This window comes from Pithys albifrons, chromosome 2, assembly GCF_047495875.1.
Source record: "Pithys albifrons albifrons isolate INPA30051 chromosome 2, PitAlb_v1, whole genome shotgun sequence".
Lineage (NCBI taxonomy): Eukaryota > Metazoa > Chordata > Aves > Passeriformes > Thamnophilidae > Pithys > Pithys albifrons.
The window spans coordinates 65602872-65623344 of NC_092459.1; the positions used below are offsets into that span (position 1 = coordinate 65602872).

The 20473-nt window shown below is 39.6% G+C and overlaps 1 protein-coding gene and 1 non-coding gene across 4 annotated transcripts; both read left to right on the forward strand.

Annotated features, from left to right (window-relative positions):
- Positions 1-621: 621 nt before the first annotated feature.
- On the forward strand, positions 622-692 carry TRNAG-GCC (transfer RNA glycine (anticodon GCC)). The gene has a single exon. It is a non-coding gene; the product is annotated as a tRNA-Gly (tRNA).
- Positions 693-967: 275 nt separating this feature from the next.
- KATNA1 (katanin catalytic subunit A1) lies at positions 968-19727 on the forward strand. 3 transcript variants are annotated; one of them, XM_071549342.1, is made up of 11 exons: positions 968-1045; positions 5883-6057; positions 7228-7385; positions 9244-9427; positions 11311-11432; positions 12812-12917; positions 13251-13409; positions 14536-14662; positions 15350-15484; positions 15760-15886; positions 19392-19727. In XM_071549342.1, exons 2-11 carry the CDS (start codon positions 5887-5889, stop codon positions 19588-19590), a joined length of 1488 nt encoding a protein of 495 aa, XP_071405443.1. In that variant the 5' UTR covers positions 968-1045; positions 5883-5886; the 3' UTR covers positions 19591-19727. The 3 variants fall into 3 exon arrangements, with proteins under 3 accessions (XP_071405443.1, XP_071405444.1, XP_071405446.1); XM_071549343.1 differs by lacking the exon at positions 19392-19727 and adding an exon at positions 16830-19385; XM_071549345.1 differs by lacking the exon at positions 968-1045 and adding an exon at positions 6315-6356 and having other exon boundaries at positions 5985-6057.
- The last annotated feature ends 746 nt before the right edge of the window (positions 19728-20473 follow it).

The following is a 20473-nucleotide window of genomic DNA, read 5'->3' on the forward strand; positions in this document are numbered from 1 at the left end:
TTCAAATTTCAGAAACTCATCAACAGCTTTCTTTGGCTTTAAGTAATGTAGAAGTCATTATTTTAAATTCAGACACTTGTTAAAGGGATAGACTAAAATTGCCACCTTAATAATGCATAAAAATACAAGAGCAAGAGCAAAAATGGATGTAATATACTTAATTAAAGAATGACATAATGCTGTGGCTCTTTCGAGTTCACCCTGAAGGACTATCATAAACCTGCTGCATTGTGCCCAACCTTTAGATCCAATTTGTTGCTAAGCAACTAGGTCTATTTAGACAGGTGAGGAGGTACTGCGCCTTCAGGGACACCCAAGGGCAGCTTCCTGGTCTTACTCAGCTCGGTAGCTGGCTGTCCCCGCTGTCCTCAGATGCGATTTCGTCCTCAAAACTACGTAAGAGTTTGAAGAGGTGGAGACGAGTCGCAAGCAAGGAACATGTGAATAGAAGTGGGTGCATGCTATTCACTCGGCAAAATTCACATTTGTGAGTTACGGAAAGGAGACAGATTAATGAAGAGCCTCCACCGCCACCGCAGGATGTCAGAGTAATGAACGGGGTCGGGCAATTCCACTGCGGTCAGTTTCGAGTGACGAAGGCACAACATCGTACTCATGCGAGCATTGGTGGTTCAGTGGTAGAATTCTCGCCTGCCACGCGGGAGGCCCGGGTTCGATTCCCGGCCAATGCAGCCCCTTTGTTTTTGTTCCTTCCCCACCCATTTTGTTTCCTTTTTTTCTTTTTTTTGTCTCCATTCCCCACCCCTTCCCTCCCTAAAATTTAAAACCAAACTGGCTCAACGCTGTCACTAGTAATGCTCAAGCAGACACCGACTTCTCGCCCGCCCCGCTGGGCGGACCTTCACGTCCCCGGGCTGGAAGTGACGCAGCCGGATTTGCCTTCAAAAATTGCCGGCGGCGGCGGGAGGAGGCGGCGGGCAGGGCCGGGGGAGGGGACGAGAGGGGAGGAAGGGGGCGGAAGAAGTGGAGAAGTCGTAGCTGCTGCAGTCGCTGCCAGCGCCACGGGTCCGAGCTTTGGAAAGGCGTAAGTGAGCGCGGCGCGCCCGCAGCACCTGCGCTGCCCCTGCGGTGTCCCCGCTCGGCCCGGGCGGGGGGCGATGCCCGCGCCGTGGGGGCCGCCCGGAGGGATCCTGGGCACTGGGAGGGCTCCGGCGCCTCCGTCTCCCGGCTGCAGAGCGAGCGACCGCGGCTGTCGCGACACTCTTGACCATTGCGCGGTGCCCGTGGGTGTCGCTGTGTCAGGGCTGTGTCTCCCACGTGCTCGGCCCCGCAGGTCGGAGCGGAGCTGCTCCCGCAGGTGCTGGGCCGCTCCCGGACCCGGACCTGGACCCGCACGGGTGGGCGCTGGCACCGCTGCCTTCCATCTCTCCCTTCATCCTTCACCTGTTGTGTTGCTAGCTTTTCGTTGTTTGTTTGTTTGTTGGGGTTTTTCCCTTAATGGAGTATTTTGCAACAATCTGCGGTGAGTCAAGTTTTCTCTCCGGACGGAGGAAAGCTGCAGGTGGCAATTCCAGATACCCATCCAGCTGCGCACCCTTGTAAACTTTCTGAAAAATTTGCTAGTTTATTATTGACCATCAGAAAGCATGCTAGCCCCCTGCGAAATGGGGAGTGAGTAACGTGTTCAATTAACTCTTTTGAAAGGTTTAGCCTGGAAAACTTAAAGTCATCCACCATCAGCGTGTCTCTGCCCAGTGTTTGATTTGGGGGGCTTTTGGACAGCCAGACGTGCTTGTGTTCCTGGGTGCTGCTGGTTCATCTGCTGCTGTTTTACTGCTAAATACAGTAAGGGAATGAGAGACGGTTTGTTCAGCATCCGATGAGTCTGGCAACTCTTCTGCTTCCCAAGGAACTAACACAGTCACTTGTTGATACCAAAGGTTGCCAGCTGTGGATGTTACCAAGAAGAGCAGGAAGCAGGAGGGGAGCTCTGAGGTGATGCAGGCCCGGCATGGCATCCAAGAATAAAAATGGATTCCTGAAAGCTGTTACTTTGGGGTGTTTTTTCTCTTCTGGCTTGCTGAGAGAACTTTGCGAATTTTACATGGTTGCTTTGATAGCAGGCTAAAATCATGTAAACATGTGTGCTCTGCCAAAATCCAAGCTCAGGCTCTGGCTTGGTCCAGATACTAAGGTTGAACTGAAAGAGTTCTTGGAAGTATTTTCCATGTTTGGCTTATGCTGTTCTCTGAGTCAGCAGGCCTGCTGCAGTAATTCATAAACTTCAACTTAAATCTTCACTTCCAACATCTACATTATCAATCTGATATTTTAAAGTTTGTGGGACTTCTTTGTGAAACATGATTGATTCAGTGTTTGGTTACAGTTTCCCAGATTCTAATACATAACTGTGAGCAGAAATTACTTACAGTCATTCCTTATGATAATTTCTTAAAGTCATTATGGAAAACATGAAGTACCCCCAGTGTTTTCTTGATGATGATCTGTTATCTTTCAAGTGAAATATTAAAGTCAGTTCCATAACCTCATTCTCAAAAGTTGTAGGTATCTTGAACTTTTGTTAGGTTCAACCCTTGCTGCTCTTGGCTCTTCTGTACTCCAGAAGTAATTTGGGTCCTCTGAGCAAATGATAAAATGTATTCTGTTACTGGAGATGGGTTAATTTTGGCAAACCGTATATAGTCATAGTTAGTGTAAAGAGTGATTATTCTTACTGGGGAGTGTGTGTGTTTGTACACAGTGTAGAATTAAACTTGCAAGACCAAGTGCTTGGGTTGTTTTCCTTATATCCTCTTCACTGTAAACTTTATGAGCTCTTTACTGTTTCAGTTGCTGTTGGAATACAGATAACTTCACTGGGCGTGATTCACAGAAAGGTTGTGGCTGATAAGTACAGCCTTGCTGCTTTGACATCCTGTTACATGATAGCACCAAGTATTTGTAAACACATGTGATATTACTAAGTATCTGTAAATACTTTGAAATTTATTAAGTGGTGCAAGATTAGTTTTGTGGGTGTTTTAATCCCTTCCTTCAGTTCTGGTTTAACTCAGGATTTGTGTGTTTTCATGCCTCTCCCACATGTTTCTTAAACCCTACTCTGAGCTGCCACAGCATATTGTGACTTTCTGCTGCAAAGTTTAATCTAGTTTAAGATTAGTACTCTAACTCCTTTTTTTTTCCTTAGAACTGCTTTGGCATCTTCAGTTACAGGTGCAACAAGCCCACGGATTAGTGTGTCTAACAGGCTCTAGCATTGCCTGTATTCAAGTGGCAGCATCAGTGGCATGTCCAGACATAAGCAGAGCTGACGGCTTTTTCTGCCTCACTTGTGCACAAGAACCTTGTATTTGGAAGCTGCTTGAAGCAATTCTGCTCTTATGAGACAAGATGAAGCAACAAATTATATGGGCTTTCTAGTTTAAGCTAAATTCTTTTGTATTTTCAATACTACTGATGAAACACATAGATTCCAATAGCATTATAAATTTGAGTGACCCCCTTCTTTTTTGTTGGCTTTTTTCCCCCAACATGAGTTGCTAGTTCATTCTGCTTATGCTTCTGTTTCTACTTTCTGGTCTTACTTTATCTGCCTTTTCTAACCTGACTATCTCATTAACTCCTCTGTTACGTGCAGTGCTGTCAGGTTGGTCCCAAGCTTTCATATCTTTCTGACTTGGCCTCTTTAGGGTTTGGCTTTTTTTACATTCTAGCTATTTTCGCATTTCCAAATGAAAACTAATATTACAAACTGTTTTGTTTTGGTTTTTTTCTGACTATGTAAACAGAAGTGCTGTTCTGCTTGGATTGTTATACTGCATCCAGTGTAGAAACGAAAGTTATCTATGGCCTCTCTCTGCGTTTAAAAGTCTAATTTGGTTGTAGTAACTTGCTATTACTTGATTTTTAAAACGTTTATTAGCATCTTGCTCAACTTGTGATTTCAGTTGTGTTAGTCATGGGTTTGAATTCTCAGGCAAACAGGTGTATCTGGTAGGATGAGCAGGAGTGGAAAAGCTTGCTCCTAAATATAGCAGGGAAAACTTTGGTAATATCTGTGTGATGATCCATACAGAAGTTGGCAAACATCTTCAGGCTCCTTCTGAGTTTAAAACCAACAAAACTCCCAAGTCAAACTGTGCCCCCAAAGCCTAATTAGCCAGGGATATGTTAGTCCTTGTAATTGCTGGTCACATTAACTATATCAGCTTGTAGCCATCGTGGCCGGCTCAGCAAGTCTCTGTCCAGTGAGATTACACAGTGTAGGTTCTATGATAGCAGGTTTCCAGGCTCAACCCCTTGGGTCCCTTCTGCATGGATGGGTGTGGGCTGTTGGAGGCCTGTCTTCAGCTCCCTTGATTGCCAGAGTTATGCTCTTTTGGACTGAAAATTTTCACAGGATCTATCTGCTCCAAGGGAAGCTGGGCAAGGAAGGAAGGAAACAAAAAAGAAGTGGATGTTGGCATAGGAATGCCTCAGCATAAATGTCTGTGCATAAAACTGCTTTGGGAAGGGGACAGAAAAAGGGAGTGCAAATCTTAAAATATTTGATTTGTACTTAGCAGCCCCTCTTTACAACAGAGAGCTAACATTTTAGCAATAGGTTGGCAGGTGTGTGCAAAGTGTGGCTTCTGAAACCTCTGATAATGTGGCCAAATTCAACCCTGACCTGGTCTCAAAATGTGCTCAGTCTTAAGACTGCTTATTGCGCATGAGTACCTCTTACATTCTTTAAATAGTTGATCTGTATCAAGTATGCTTCATCCCGGGGCTTAGCTGTAATTTCTTGTCTGCAGTTGCTTCTTACTGGCACTGGGAATAGGTACTGAAATGAGAGCAAGACGACTCCCTTGCAGGCATGTTCACTGGCTTGTTTTAATGTGGTCTGTGCTTGGATGAGAAATTAGGAGGATAGTGATGAAATTCTTGGTGTGCAAGTGACAAGAAATGCAGAGACAGTGCAGGTATCGTAGAGAAGGGGATGGGATACTTAAGAAACTGGTGAGAATATGGAATGACTGCTCTATGGACAGTGGAAACTGTAAAGAACAAGTCTACAGTGTCTGCTTACTGCTGTCTTTGTTTAGATAGTACTTCTGTGCTATTCTAATCTAAAAGTGCAGATTCTGCTAGTGCTACAAAGTGGAAGTGGTCATGATCATTGATGTTAGCTCCAAAACCCCACAAGCAACCAGCACTGGTGAGAAAGAGTAATGTGGTTTGAACAATATATTAAATAAAGTGGGTAGTCATATTTAATTGTAGCCTTTCCCTACCTTTCAGTGCTGATTTAGCAGCCTCAGTGTGTTTCAAGTGGCCCTTTTTAAGTGTAAAAATGGTGATAAGAACATGCAAGCTGGGTATAGAAGGTGGATATTTGTTTCAAAGAAACATTAAATAAAATTGAAGAATTGTAAAATCAGACTAATGGAAGAATAGTGTTTTCTCAAGACTAAATTAGACTGTTAAAACTTAGATGCATGGAATGTTGAGGCAAAAAATGTTAACAAAACTTAATGCATCTGTAAAAAGGACTTCGATTTATTGTTTATTGGTTGGGGTTTTTTTCAAACCACAGATGAGCACAGTAAAATACTAGTTTATCTTACTGAGGGAAGTATGCAATTGTGGCTTGCAACAGCTGCATTTAAATCTGTATATCATGTATAGGCTTTTAAACAGAATCTCTGTGGCAAGAAACAATGGTGTAATATGAAGAGTTTAATTTCTAGTAACTATTATCATTTTATTTGGATGACATTCATTTTAGGGCTTTTTTCTCCTAACCAGTATTTTTCCAGCTTCTATGTTTTGATATGCCAAATGAGGTGATGAGCAGTTGCAAAAAGTTGTTCTGCTACTGGGGTTTTTTTTCTTTCCTTAATACTTATTTTTTTCAGCTTCATGTTGAACATGAGCCTGGTTATGATCATTGAGAATGTAAAATTGGCCCGTGAATATGCCTTACTGGGAAATTACGACTCTGCAATGGTCTACTACCAGGGAGTTCTTGACCAGATGAATAAGTATCTGTACTCTGTGAGAGATGCGTATCTGCAACAGAAATGGCAACAGGTAAGTAGTGCTTTCCTGGGACATTTTGTGGGATAAGCATTAAAGTAGCAAAAGTTGCCTATCTTATTATAAACAAAAGTGTAACAATACTTACAATATTGTTACACTTACAAAGTTTAACAATATTGTTATACTTAAAAAATATATAACAATACTTTAGCTTGCCCAAATGAACTGGTGCTGTTATATATAGGCTTTTTTATTATATAGTCTTACTTAAGTCATCTTGATGACTTCTTTCTCTGTCTGTGACACAGCCCTGAGGAGCCAGTGCACTGTCTGACTTGTCAGCTGTAGGGGTGAGTGTAAGTGCATCCCTTAAGGAAAGCTGTTTGGAGTTCTACCTTAAAGAGAGCAGAGCTACCTGGAGTATGTGTGGTTGCTTATAGCCAATGAGGCTGTGGTGTATGCAAGGTGAATTGGTTAACCAATAATGTGGTAGCATGTCAGATGTGAGAGTGCATAAAAGGTGTGGATATTACTGCATGAGAGTTAGATATACTAGGATGTGAGATGATGTAATAGGAACTTCTAAGAACTATCTACTTCTACTATGAGCTATAAAGATGTCTGTTTATCTTGAATAAACCCCCTAAGTTGTGAGCCTTCTGATCAAGCCTTCTGATGTCTGCTGTGCCTGAGCTCTTCTGACTGTCAGTCTACAGGCCAGCTCGGTATAAGGGGCTCCCCCTATAGTCAGCTTGTTGATAAGTGTTATGCTGAAGTTTTTAATCTGCTATCATTTGGGTCTTATTTCCCTCAATGTTTCAGTGTGACTAAGGTCCTTAATAGGAAGTGAGCTGTGGCTACCATGGTAATTTGTCCTTAACACAAACCATTTTTTTTCATTGATATTCAGTCTAATAGGTTGATATTTTTTATTGATATTTAGTCTATTAGGTTCTGTCATTCTTGTTTAATACGCAAAATTTGTCAAAAGTCTCTGTGACATTAAATCCAAAATCTATTTGTTTATTCTTTAAATGTGCTGAAAAAGGCATAAAAAACCTCCTTAATATGTAATGTGCATAATTCTTGTTTATTGAAGTAGAATTAGGTAGCTTATTAAACCCTGTGGAATCTATCCAGGTATTACATGGGCTTGAACAGAGGACTGTTACAAACATATTTCCAATGTGCTTAATCTGCTTTTTTTTCCCCCTTAATCAGGTTTGGCAGGAGATAAGTGTGGAAGCTAAGCATGTGAAAGATATAATGAAAACACTAGAGAGTTTTAAACTAGACAATACGCCATTGAAAGCCTCACAGCAAGAATTACCAGCTCATGATGCAGAAGTCTGGTCTTTGCCAGTACCTGCTGAACGTAGGTAAGAGGAAATCTGAAGACCTGAATTAAAATTTCTCAGGACAAAATGTGCTTTGACTTCAGCCTGCTGCAGTGTAATTTTTGTTCTAGAACTTAGATGTGTAACACTTGCAGCTTGCCCCTGTTTGTGGTGAAGGAGATGCCATGTTGAGGCAGCTGAATCCAGAATGGTGTGAGGGTTTATCTTACGTGGCGTGACTAATGTCAGGCTTCTTCACCCACACCTCAATACCCGGTCACCTGAGTTGGATTGTTTTTTCACTTTTGTCTTTGTTGGCATTGATTAGCTGGTTCAGAACGCTACAGACATTTTTCTGTGTGTCTTGTGGGTTTTTGTTTGTCTTTTTTTTTTGTCTTTTGTTGTTGTTGTTTTGAGATTAGTTATCTGAACTGGTTAACTGGAGGTTCTAACACGTGCCAGAGGTAGCACGAAGGGCTGTACATTTAGACAGACAGTGATCATTAGATTGCTTTAATGGTACTGTAAAATTGTTCTTTAAGGCTTGGAATTTACAAGCATTTTCCTGCAGATGAGTAGCTTCAGTCTTTATAGGTCCATTTTAGCTTTTATTTTTTAATAATTTATTTTAAGCCTTCTGAAGAAATGGACCTTATGGGATCACACTATTTCTCTATATCTCAGTTAATGACTTTGCAACACTCCTAGCTAATTTCATTCAAACCTTCTGGAAGGATAGCGTCTGGAAGATAGACCTTTCCTAGTATTTCAAAGCTTTCTAGAGAAAACAAAAAAGGGAAAGTCTTGAGAGAACTGTTTCTGTCCCATTTGCCAACTGCTGAAGTACTGAATTGTGGTAATAAGAAAAAGCCACAGGGAAAACTTGAGTCATATTGTGTTGGAATAATCTCAGTAAATTCCCATACTGAGATAGCAGAACTCACAAATTTACTTGACAATCAGATGTGGAATTGCACTATTCCTTTATTCTGAGCATTGGTGTGAAATTCAGGGGTGGGTAGGTGTTGGTAAATGTAACTGTAGGTTGGTAAGATACTCCATTTGGAGAATGAAAATACTCTTAACACTCGTGATCTTAGCATCAACATACTTGTGTAGTCCAGTGTGCAATTCATCCTGAAGAGAGATGCACTGTTCTGGCAAACTCATTGCTGTGCACCAGGACAACTTCTGTGAAGGGACTGGATCCTGAGAGTCTTCAGTGATGTGTCAAAACACATCATGTAGATTCAGTAGATGCTCTCTGAGTGAAGAGTTTTACATTTTCTGTTTTCTGGAAATGTCCGTGAACTTAAACTGGACTGATAGCAAATTAGCTAGAATTTTAGGAAGTCCCATGGAAAAAGTATATCTGTGAGAGTAATGGATTTGTATGGGAAACAAAGGGAATTTTTAAAAAGAAATCCATAATACCAGTCACCATACTGGTTCGTTCATGTGCTTCTAAAAATAGTTTAATTTCAAACAACTGGAGGCCTCACATACACATTTTTTCTTTCAAAAGAAGTGTGCATAAAAGGAAATGAAAGTAAAATTGTCATTCCCAAAAAACTTTTACATTTCTTTGTGTAGGGAAGTGAGGACCATTGTCATAAGGAGATTTTTTTTTTGTTTGGTAATTTTTTTCTAAGCTCCATAATATTAGAATTACTTTTACTGATAAAATATACAAAGCAAGAAGCTTGCTTTGAGCAAATGAGCCCTGAGCCTGTGGCCAGGGAAAAATGGATTTTTACTGACTATCTAGAAATGTCTGTCTTGTTTCTGACATGCAGATCTTGAGCAAAAGGCTTTTCAGTTTGTAGCCACTTGATTTGGTTATGTAGTGCTCACCAGTGACTTTACACTGAGGCTTTTTGCATATGTTACAACTAATTAGACCTTCGCCAGGACCCAGAAAGCGTCAGTCTGTTCCATGCAGTGATTGCAGAGGTCACAATAGTCGTGTAAGTGCAGCTGTCAGAGGCCCTCACCGTCCATCCTCTCGAAATCCCAGTGATAAAGGGAAGGCAGTCCGCAGCCGGGAAAAAAAGGATCAGCAAAATAAAGGAAAAGAGGAAAAGGTAAGGTCACAAATAACTTGAGTTGAGAAACTCGGTGTTGTTTTCTTAGTGTTCAATGTATTATAGAATTAGATGCCTGTAAAATATTTCTTTTGTTCAAATCAGTGTTGCGATTTGAATCACCTTGTAAGGTGTCTTTGCTTTGTGGCCAATGTTGGTTATGGATGAATTAAAAACAAACAAACACTCATCTAGAAGAAACGATCTGGTAAATCTATCTGAAGGGAGGGTGCCAAGAGGCTGGAGCCAGGCTCTTCTTGGTGGTGCCAAGCAATAGGACAAGAGGCAGTGGGCAGAAACTGATGCACAGGAAGTTCCACCTGAACATGAGGAAGAACTTCTTTACTGTGCAGTGACCATGCATTGGAATGGATTGCCCAGAGACGTTCTGGAGTCTCCCTCACTGGAGATATTCAAGACCTATCTGGACACAGACTTGTGCCATGTGCTCTGGAATGACCTTGCTGGAGCAGGGAGATTGGACCAGCGGACCCAGTGGGGTCCCTTCCAACCTTTCCCATTCTGTGATTCTGTGACTTGCTTGCTGCAACTTGGAGGCTCTTGTTTAAAACTAATTCCTGAAAATGAGTCTGATGGAGGTCATTCAAATGGGGTGCCCTTGTGGGTTAATGTTTTAGTATAGTTTAGGTGGAGATTAACTTGCCTCTTCCAAAGGATTTCAAGATTTATGTAATCCTAAAAGGAGACCTTTACTTTTGAGGGGTGTGGGTTTTTTGTTTGGGGTTGGTTTTTTGTGGTTTGTTTTTTTGTGGGTTTTTTTAGGAATCTGATGTTAGCTCCATACTCTCTTCAGTTTAAAACAAATAAACCCCCAACATACCTCATGAGAGAGAATAAAATATGAACTGTTCTTTGCAATCAGACTGCTTTAATTTTTGTTCTGTCCTCTGCTCTCTGTAAATTCAGCTGATCACCAGAGTAAGAGATCATACAGTAGACACTGGAGTCATAGTTTTCCAGGGTCTGAATAAATCAAATCTCCATGTAATAGTTTGTCAGCTTCAGCAACCTTATGTTGTGGCAAGGTGTCATGGCCTGTGGAGATAGTGTAGTCTACAAGGGTGGAATTGTCTAGCTATGTAAACTACTAATTTTATTAGGAGCTAAATTACATTGTCTTTGAGCAATAATCCTCTCTCACTCAGGATATACACACACAGAGACAGGATAGGTCTTTTTTTCTTTTTTGCAGTTGTTCTGTCATCACCAGTGCTTGCTGTTAAGTGTATAAAAACTGGGGTATGTCTAGTGCATTTTATTTCCTCTCAGTTGCATGGTCTCTGCTGTTTGAGCCCTTTCAACTGTGTAGCTTTTTTGCTTCGGCTCTATTGCAGAGCTGCTTCTCTGCTGTTCATGTCCATGCTTCTGTATCAGTTAATTATTTTATTACATCCGTGGTCTTTCTGCAGATCACCTTTGCTTATTCTACGTATAGAAATCATGTTTTATTTTTTTGTGTCCCACAGGTATATGACACTTAGAGAATTTGAAATACCTAGGTCAGTGTGACTTTATGGTCCAGTCTTACACATAATTTCCCCCTACCCAGTTACTGTCTCAGTTTTTGGTTTTTTTCTGGGAGAAGAGGCAAACCCTCTTATCTGGCATAGCTGTATGCAGTTTTTACTACGTTCTGAAGTGATACAATATGCTGGCTTTGGGGAGAAGGAAATGGAACCTGGGCAGTACAGAAATCTGTGTGAACACACAGATCCCACAGGGCAGCTATAATACAAATGCTTTCATACTTTTCATGCTTTATGTTTATGTTACCACCTGCTAGAAATACAGTGCTGTTGTAAAAATGCATTAATAGCATAACCATTGTTACTTACTTATGTTATTATCTCCTTCATATGTAGAACAAATCCACATCTGAGATTTCAGAATCTGAACCAAAGAAATTTGATAGTACAGGATATGATAAAGATTTAGTAGAAGCTTTGGAAAGAGATATAATTTCTCAGAATCCCAACATTCGATGGTAAGTTTGAGTACTGCTGCTCGTTGTTGTTCTATTTCATCTTATACATATAAAAATAACCTACAAGTTTTCCTGACTACTTTAAACAGGCAACTAAACTTCTTGTGTAGTTGAATGTTTTTAGAGCATCTTTTTTCCATGCATAGATTCATAGAAGGGTTTGGGTTGGATAGGACCTTTAAAGATCAGGTAGACCAATCCCTTGCCACAGGCAGGGATATCTTTCCCTACATCGTGTTGCCTTTAGTCTTGTCCAATCTGACTGTGAAAAGCTTCTCAAATTTTTCTTAGAGTCCCAAAATCAATTTTTGGGATAATCTTTTGCAGTGTAAAAGTTTCTAGTGTCTGTCAGCATCCCTTTCTTTGAAAAGGTGTTTTGCTGCCTAGGGCCGTATCAAAACAGAAAACCGATTAACAAAAGTTACGTCAATATAAGAACCCTTTGAAATGTTGCTGGACATGATATGGCTGCCAGTATAAAATACAACCCTGTGCCAGTACCTTTACATAGATGTGTTAAATATTAAACCTTATACAATGGCTGTTTTGTGTTCCAAATGTTTCCAAGCTTAGGTGGTTTTGTGAGGATTAAATGAGCAAAAATCTTGTGTAAGCTTTAAAAAAAGCTAAACACTTCCACAAAAATTGTGTGCATGCAACTGTCATGTATTTAATATGTAATTACATGTTTCAGCTTTTATACTGAATCTTAAAATATGACTTTAGATTTGACACTAGTGACTAGTGACTCCATGAAGATATGTTTTGAAACTAAAATATTACTTGGGCACACACTGATAAGAGGAATGCCCTGAAAGTTACCCTCAAGAAAATAAGAAAAACCAGTAAGGTATCTACAAATTAATACTTTTCCACTGAAAAAGAATTCTGAAAATTCTGTTTAGTTCTATTCCATTTACTACTCTTCAGCAAGTTGTTCTTGTAACAGTGTGTCTTGGGTTGAGCTGGCAAAATGCCAACTGCTCAATACAGAGGGAGCAATACCAGTTGAAGCTGGTGTTTAAGTTTCAGAGACATCCAACCTTTCAGCAAAAGAAGAAAGCATAATCTGTAGCTAGCATAAGTTTAACAACTTGCTCTCTTCTGCTTATCAATCTGTGAATACCAACAATGGTACTCTAGTGAAATACTTCATGTCTTTTTTTTTGCTTTTGCATTCAAGTGGAGTTTACTAGCCAGATGTTAATTGTAGTTGTTGTAGACTGTTGCTATTAGACTGAAAATACTAGGAAAATAAGTTGGATTTGTGGGAGAGCCAATATATAACAGTAAGTTTAATTGCGGGGTTTTTTTGAGCTGTGGACTGATTCTTTTGCATCCTGTCTGAATCTGTCAAACAACTTTGTCTTTCTTGTCAGGGATGACATTGCTGATTTAGTAGAAGCCAAAAAGCTGCTTAAGGAAGCTGTAGTTTTACCAATGTGGATGCCAGAGTTTTTTAAGGGAATTAGAAGACCATGGAAGGTATGAAAAAAATCTGATCCTGTGATCATAAGTAGGATTCTGAGATTTTATCTTGGCAGAATGAGAAATTTCAAGTGGTTTACAGTTTATATAAATTCTTTCCACTTTTTAGTAACAAAATTTGTGGTAAAGAATACCAACAACATAAAGATGTCAGCCAGTTACATGCACTGTCTTTAGCTCTCTTGTTGTGGGTAAGCAAAAGTAATTAACTACTTTCCTTTAAATAACTTTTCCAGTTTACATCCAGTATTCTGCTATTGCACTACTAAATAAACTGTGAAATTCTGTTTTTTGATTCTTGACCTAAAAGTGGTTCTTTTATTTTAATAGGGTGTGCTGATGGTTGGTCCTCCTGGTACTGGAAAGACCCTGCTAGCAAAAGCTGTAGCCACTGAATGCAAGACTACTTTTTTCAATGTTTCTTCTTCTACACTTACCTCAAAATACAGAGGAGAATCTGAGAAACTTGTTCGTCTGCTGTTCGAAATGGTGATTGAAGTTCCTGAACTTGAACAGTGAGATAATGTAGTATAATCACTTCTGCAGTAGTGAAACCTTGCCAAGAATTCAAACTCAGAGCATGCATAAACAAATCTTCAAGCTTCAAACGCTTTGGGCCTTTCTGATTTGGCCATTTACATTTCAAGATTATTCCTAAATAGCTTTATAAAAGCTGGAAAATAAGGTTGTCTGTTATTGTCAGGGTTAGCTTTCTATGTTAGTGGTAGCTCGCTGTAACCTGGTGAGTGACGCAGAATGTACTTGAGTATAAAACTGGGGATGAAATCAATTGTTTTCTGGGTGAGAAGTCAGAGGCTGTGTGCATTTTGATGTTTTGGGTGGTTTTTTGTTTGTGCTTAAAATAAGTGGACTTTCAAACTGTAGTTGTCTTCAGTGCACGTAACACTTGAAATTGGCTCAGAAAATAAAGTCTTTTTTTTGTTGTTGTTGTCATGGGTTCCCAGGTTTGCACGCAGTGTTTCTAGGGTGTCTATTACTGAAGGGGACAGCAGAGTTGCTATTACAGTAGTCAGAAAATTCAGGAAATAAATTATAGTTTGATAGGCATGACATCAACTCATTTAATATGATCAATCAGAAATGCATATACACAATTAACAGTATCTCCACTGCTGTAAGACAATAGCCTTTATTATTATAGATCCTTGTCTTTGACTTTCCTTGTTTTTAAAAAGGTCAGAGTTACTTTCCAGTTGACTTGTCTCTTGGACAGGTTCCATGTCATGGTGTCCCAACTTCACATTCATTCTTTCTCTTACTGAAATCTTACTCAAGTGTTTTGTGGAGACTTTCACAGTCATAAATGTTATTCCTAATGTGGAAAATTCTCTTTAGCTTATTAAAGGCTTGTTTATAGCCCTAACAATGACAGGACTTTGCCAAAAGCTGTTCTGCTCAAATGGTCTTAATGAATGCACAGGTGCTCTGTGCCTGTGTGCAGTGGTTCAGATCGGGGAGGATCAGGGATTGTTTGATACTTGCGAGCTGATTGAATGGGGCAAATATGTCATTACTTAGCTCTGAATATGCTTCTCTTTCTTAAATGGGAGTAGACAGCTACTTCAGCTTCCTCTTTACCTTTTGCTTTCTTCAGGCTCGATTTTATGCCCCGACAACCATATTTATTGATGAGATAGACTCTATCTGTAGTCGCAGGGGAACTTCGGAGGAGCATGAAGCCAGCCGACGTGTGAAGGCAGAACTGCTGGTTCAAATGGATGGTAAATAACCTTATCACTGGGAAGTGCTGGACTGGAGGAAGCTTGAGGGACAAAAAAACCACACTGAAAGCTTCCTGCTTCAGAAGCAGTTTTGTCAAAGCCTTACATAAGGTTGGGACAAAGAGGTACAAATGCACTACTTCAACTGTCAGTGTGGAAGGAAAAATTATTTAACAGACTTTTAGCCTCTGAGCTATGACCTTATATTGGTGACCTCAAATAATGAAGATTCAGTGTTAAAGACAATGGTAAAAGTTTCAAACCAGCAGAATTAAAAAAAGTATTAACTGCTTCTCTCAATCTTTGCCTAGTGAATCACTCACTTCTTCAGGTAAAAACTGTTACCTGTTCCGATTTAAACTTCTAAGGCAGTCATTAACACTTAATTTCTTTGGGATCTCTTTTTTCTCCTTAAGATACAAATAAAAAAATAAGGTTTTTGTATACAAGTTGTTGGGTGAGTTTTAATTTTAAATCGCTGAGTTCATTACAGCCATTTGGTTAATATTTCACAAATCAAGAGACTTTAAAAGTAGGTAATATATGCACAGTTACTATAAAGGCATCCTTTTTGTACTCTGGTGAGCAGAGAGGAGGAAAGTAGCAACTGAAAAGTGGATACTGTTCTCTCTATACATGAAATTTGAGAAAACGTGTATGTTTTACTTCCTCTTTTCTCCATTGCAGGTGTTGGAGGGGCTGCTGAAAATGATGATCCTTCTAAGATGGTCATGGTACTTGCTGCTACTAATTTTCCTTGGGATATTGATGAAGCCCTAAGGCGGAGACTAGAAAAGAGAATTTACATTCCTTTACCATCAGGTATGAAGAGTTGGGCAAAAGAGTGGTTAAAAAAACTAAAATCTAAACTTTATCAATATTCCTTTTGTTTTGATTGCGTGGGTTTAAAAATCTAATTGATACATGTATGCAAATTCACATAGGGCTTCAGGATCAGGTGAAATCTAAACATGAGCATTTACCTTTGTAGCACATACAGTGTCCCTTTTCTCATTCTTCCCTCTGATCCCTCTTCAATTTATTATTTATCTTCAGAAAGCAAATTATATAGTCTCAGTTTTCTTTTCTTTGATTAGCAAAAGGTAGAGAAGAACTCCTGAAAATAAATCTGCGAGAGCTGGAACTGGCTGATGATGTTGACCTTGCAAACATAGCTGAGAAAATGGAGGGTTATTCAGGTGCAGACATCACCAATGTATGCAGGTAAGGTAACATTGCATCAGTTGCATCATTTGTTACTTCAGCTACAAACTGCGAGAAAAATGTTTCTAAGGTAACCAATTTACATGATTAAAGCTGTTGGATTAAAATTGACTGTGCCTTGTCTTTTATGTATGGCTGAAAGGTGAAACACTGTGTTAATATTTACCTAAATTTCCATTTTTGAAGAGCAGTCAGTTGCAACATAATAATCTAAAGCTATGGTTTAGGTAAAATTCCACATTTTTTCATGTAGACTAAATTCTGTGCATGGGGAATATCCACAGGATAGTAAATGTTAACTTGTAGAGTTGCAGTAATTTCACTGGGGTTACACTTCTGCAGAAATCCATATGCAGAGAGGTGATAGTGGCAGCGGCCAGAGTAACTAAAGTGAAAACATGGAGCACTCTTCCTTCATGACACAGAAGAGGTGTCGTGTGGTGGTACAGGAGTTGTGTACTTAGCACAGTGGCTTTTGTGATGAGGCTGACTTAAGTTTTCTGCTACCTCCTCCATAGTGTTGGCATAAAATCATTTGTGAGCCTGTTCTCTAACCTATATTGCTGATGTAATTGACTGAAAATACCTCCTAACCCTTCCTCTATATTTTCTTTCAAAATTTGAAAAGGAAAGGTAAAGACTGATCTTCAGTCATCTGGTTTACATCAAAACTTACAATTGCAGCAGTGGCAAATTGTGGAATTGCCAGTAAGAGACAGAGAAGTGAAGCTTTTTAAGTTGTTGTGTTCTTCTGATCAGCACCTGTTGTGATGATACTTTCAGGCTTTGGAGGTAGCACCAAAGTGCTGAAGGGCAAGGCTTGAGCTCCTCCTTATGCCATTCAACTCATCTGGGGTTGTGCTCTGAACAGGATGAGAGAACTGTTCTGGATTGAAAACACCTTCTCATTCCTTCCTCAAACGCAGATCCATTTCTTGCCTAGATTCCCAATAAAGCTCTGCAAGTGTGTGTCTGCACAGCTGAGAGGACAATATGCTGTGCCACAGGGATGAATGCAAGGAGCCTGTACACAAAATTGCCACCAAAGGTTCTATCAGCAGGGTCACTTAAGGGTGATCTAAGAGTTTGGAGCCTCAGTACGGCTTCCTGAACAAACCTTGCACAGTGTCTGGGAAAACAATGGTATGTTAGTTGCTCTGAATCTGTGTTGTGCAGATTTGTTTCATTTGTAGGTTTGTGAGATGAATTTGTGGTGTTCTTTTGATCAGTCTTGGTGTTGGTTGTGCTCTGAAAGGAGTTTGTGCCAGTGGGTTCATGTCATAAAAGAGTTTATTTGGTCTGCTGCTTTGTGCATTTTAGCTGCACTTTGTCCTCCGGTCTGTTTAGTGTTTGTCGTTTGTGATTAATTTTACAATGAATATCAATACACTTGTTTAAAAGTCAGAATACTTGTCATGTTTTTCAGTGAATTTCATATGTGTAAATATATGCACACACTGTCACTTCTGATTTTTTTTAACCCAAGTCCCTTTGTACCAATACTATTAAACAAAACAAAAGCAAACAAATATAAAAAAAACTCAAAGAAACACCCAGGTGTTTAATGTGGCAGTCTCCTAAGTGATAATTGAGGTGGCAGCACGCAGCAATCCAGATGAACTGGGGTTTGGATTCACATGATTTGAAATCAGTAAGGATGTAACTTTTTTCATGGTGTCAGGAGAAACACTTCTTAGATATGATTGATTAACACTGAGTCAGAAAGACATATGGCTGATTTGAAATGCTTTTGTATGCTTCAGACTCACAATATATAAATATAGTAAAGGTCGCGTTTGTAGACAAATAGTAAAGTTCAAACCTGTAGACTATGATAGTCCTTGATAGTGCTACAAGCAAAACTAAACTAAAACTGGACCAAGAAATCTGGGTTACTGAAATTACTCTCCTGTCTTAAAGAAACTGAGGTGAAGTTCAAAGTTTGCTGGCCCAGAGTGAAAACCAGACAGAGGTTACAGTACAGTTCCTAACAGTCAGCATGTAACCATGCGAAATAAAGGGGAAACTATATTTTAAAATGACATTCAGGAATTAAAAAATGCATCTGCATTGCATATTAGATTGAATATGAGTTGACTTTGAATTGTTTTGAGCAGACTGTGACTGTTGAAAGGCCTTTTGAACAGAACTGGCCCCTGTTGCGTCTTCCAGTGGGTGTCTGCTTGTTTTTTGAATACAGCTTTGGTGCTTCTCCAGGCATGAAGAGTGTGTTTGAGAAAGCACCAAGAGTTCAGTTGGAATGACTGTCGATAAAATGACTTTACAAAAGGAAGTAATGGCAGGTGCACTTCGGGTTTTGGGTGTCTGGAGGTATAGTGGGCTTTTTGATTTGGTTGGTTGGGTTCTTTTGAAGGATTTTGGGTTTTTAAACAGCTGTATGGAAGTGAGTTAGATGCATGGAATGCTCCCCCACACCACTGTGTAACAGTGACTTTTAGTTTGCAAATTATGTTGGAACAGTAAAGCATGGTGGTATTTGGCTAAGATGGAGTTCAACAAGGCAACCTTTTGGGGTTGTTCTGAAATTCTATTATGCGTTTTAGTTAACAATTAGTGTATTCATGAAGTCTGTCAGTTATGATTTTGTTTAGGGGGAAGGGTTGGTACCGAAACAGAATATGCTGAAACCATCTTTTTAAATGCACCTAGGACACAATGTGTAAATTCTTTCTCTTTGGATTCTCACCTGCTAATATGATGAGATACACTGTTGTGATATCACAGAGATTACCCTTCCATCTTTTTTACTGCTAGACAAGCAGCATTTTCTTCTTATTATAAGCTACATAACAATGAATTAGCAGGAGCTTTAGTCTCACAGTGTTATATATCACCTCACCAGCTCATTACCTGCTGCTACTTAGATTTACTGGTGGAAATCTAAATGCAGTCAGACCTAATGCAGAAAGAAAATGACACACTTGTAAAAACAACTTAATGCTCATTGAGGCCAGAAGTTTGAGAGGCTACAGATGGAGTAGATTTCATTGTTTAACTTTTAGCTGTGAGTGTATAGGTTGGAGGGGAAGATACTGTTGACTCAGAATTCTCCCTTTGAAGTGGTGTTCCTGTTTGAACCAGGAAACATTCTAAACACTCCAACTACTCCTCCTGTACCTAGGATGAGTGAAATTGTTACTTTGCCTTGTTCCTGTTTAATAATACTGTAAACAGCAGCTACATCATAGGCATGTAGTGACATTGGATAAACCAGTTAATCTCCACCTTTTTGCCTACCCTGTGAGTAGTAGCTATTCAGACATCCAGTGAGGATAAATCCATGTCTGAAGAACGTGGATAGCATGGTACTGTAGCTTTTACAAGCACTTGGAGGTCTTCCTATAAAAGTTTATAATTCTTCACTGTATTTTTTTGAATGCAACAGCTTAACTGGAATGGTATGTTGAGCCTTTCAAACAACTGAACTCACCATCCTGCACTGAGTAACGATTTATTTTTTTTTATATCTTACCCTCCTGAGTAGAGATGCATCGTTGATGGCTATGAGAAGGCGTATTGAAGGCTTGACACCAGAAGAAATAAGAAATCTTCCCCGAGATGAAATGCACATGCCAACAACTATGGAAGACTTTGAAATAGCTTTAAAGAAAGTTTCTAAATCTGTATCTGCTGCGGACATTGAGAAATATGAGAAATGGATAACTGAATTTGGATCATGTTGAGTTTTCTTCTCTTGAAGAAGCCACCATACGTCTTAAAACAGCTGTAGAAGTAATCAGTGGTTTGTCAGTGCACTGCGTGCTCTTTGTAACTTTTGTAATTTAAGATCAACAGATGTCTCAATAAATTTTTTTTAAAATGCAAATTCTGTCTAGCTCTCTTTGAACTAGCTCAAAAGTCACCTATTTTTCTCAAATGCAGATAGTAAATGCTTTGATTTTCAAGATTTTAAAATTACTTAAATTTAATACTAGAACTCTTGTATCAGAGTATTTACTCTTGAAAAATTGCTATTACACAAAAAAAACAAACAAAAACCCCCCAAACAAACAAACTAGCCCTGCTCAATGAATAAGGGATGCTGAGAATTAGAAAACAGGAAGAACAAGATGGTTACAAGGATGGTTTTCCTGACTGATCTTGGAGAATTCTGCCCTTGAAACTGCTTCTAGAGGCATTAATAAAGAACCTGTGCAAAGGCTGAGTTGTGGAACAGCAACCCTTGTGCTGTAACAGTTAGTAGAGTCAACTGAAGTTGAAGCTAGGGTTTATGGGATCTGTTAAATGATGTTATAATACTTCCAGCCAGTATAAGCTGATTACTGTGTGGCCAGCAGTGACACAGAGTCACATGTGTAGGTGAGAAAACATGTGTCTCTTGATGCTGCAAGGTAGAGGGGAAGGACAAATGGTAATGAAAAGTTGCAGTCTGAGTAGGAAGCAAGTGTCTCTCAGAGTTATGTAATTGCCATTATTGTGAACATCTTGTTTATGTCCTTAAAATTCATAACTATGTTGTGAGTGACATCTGGACACACTGAAAAGGGACTTACAGCAGTGTCAGTGATGAGATGCTCTAGTGAAACACAGATCTTGCAAGAGCTT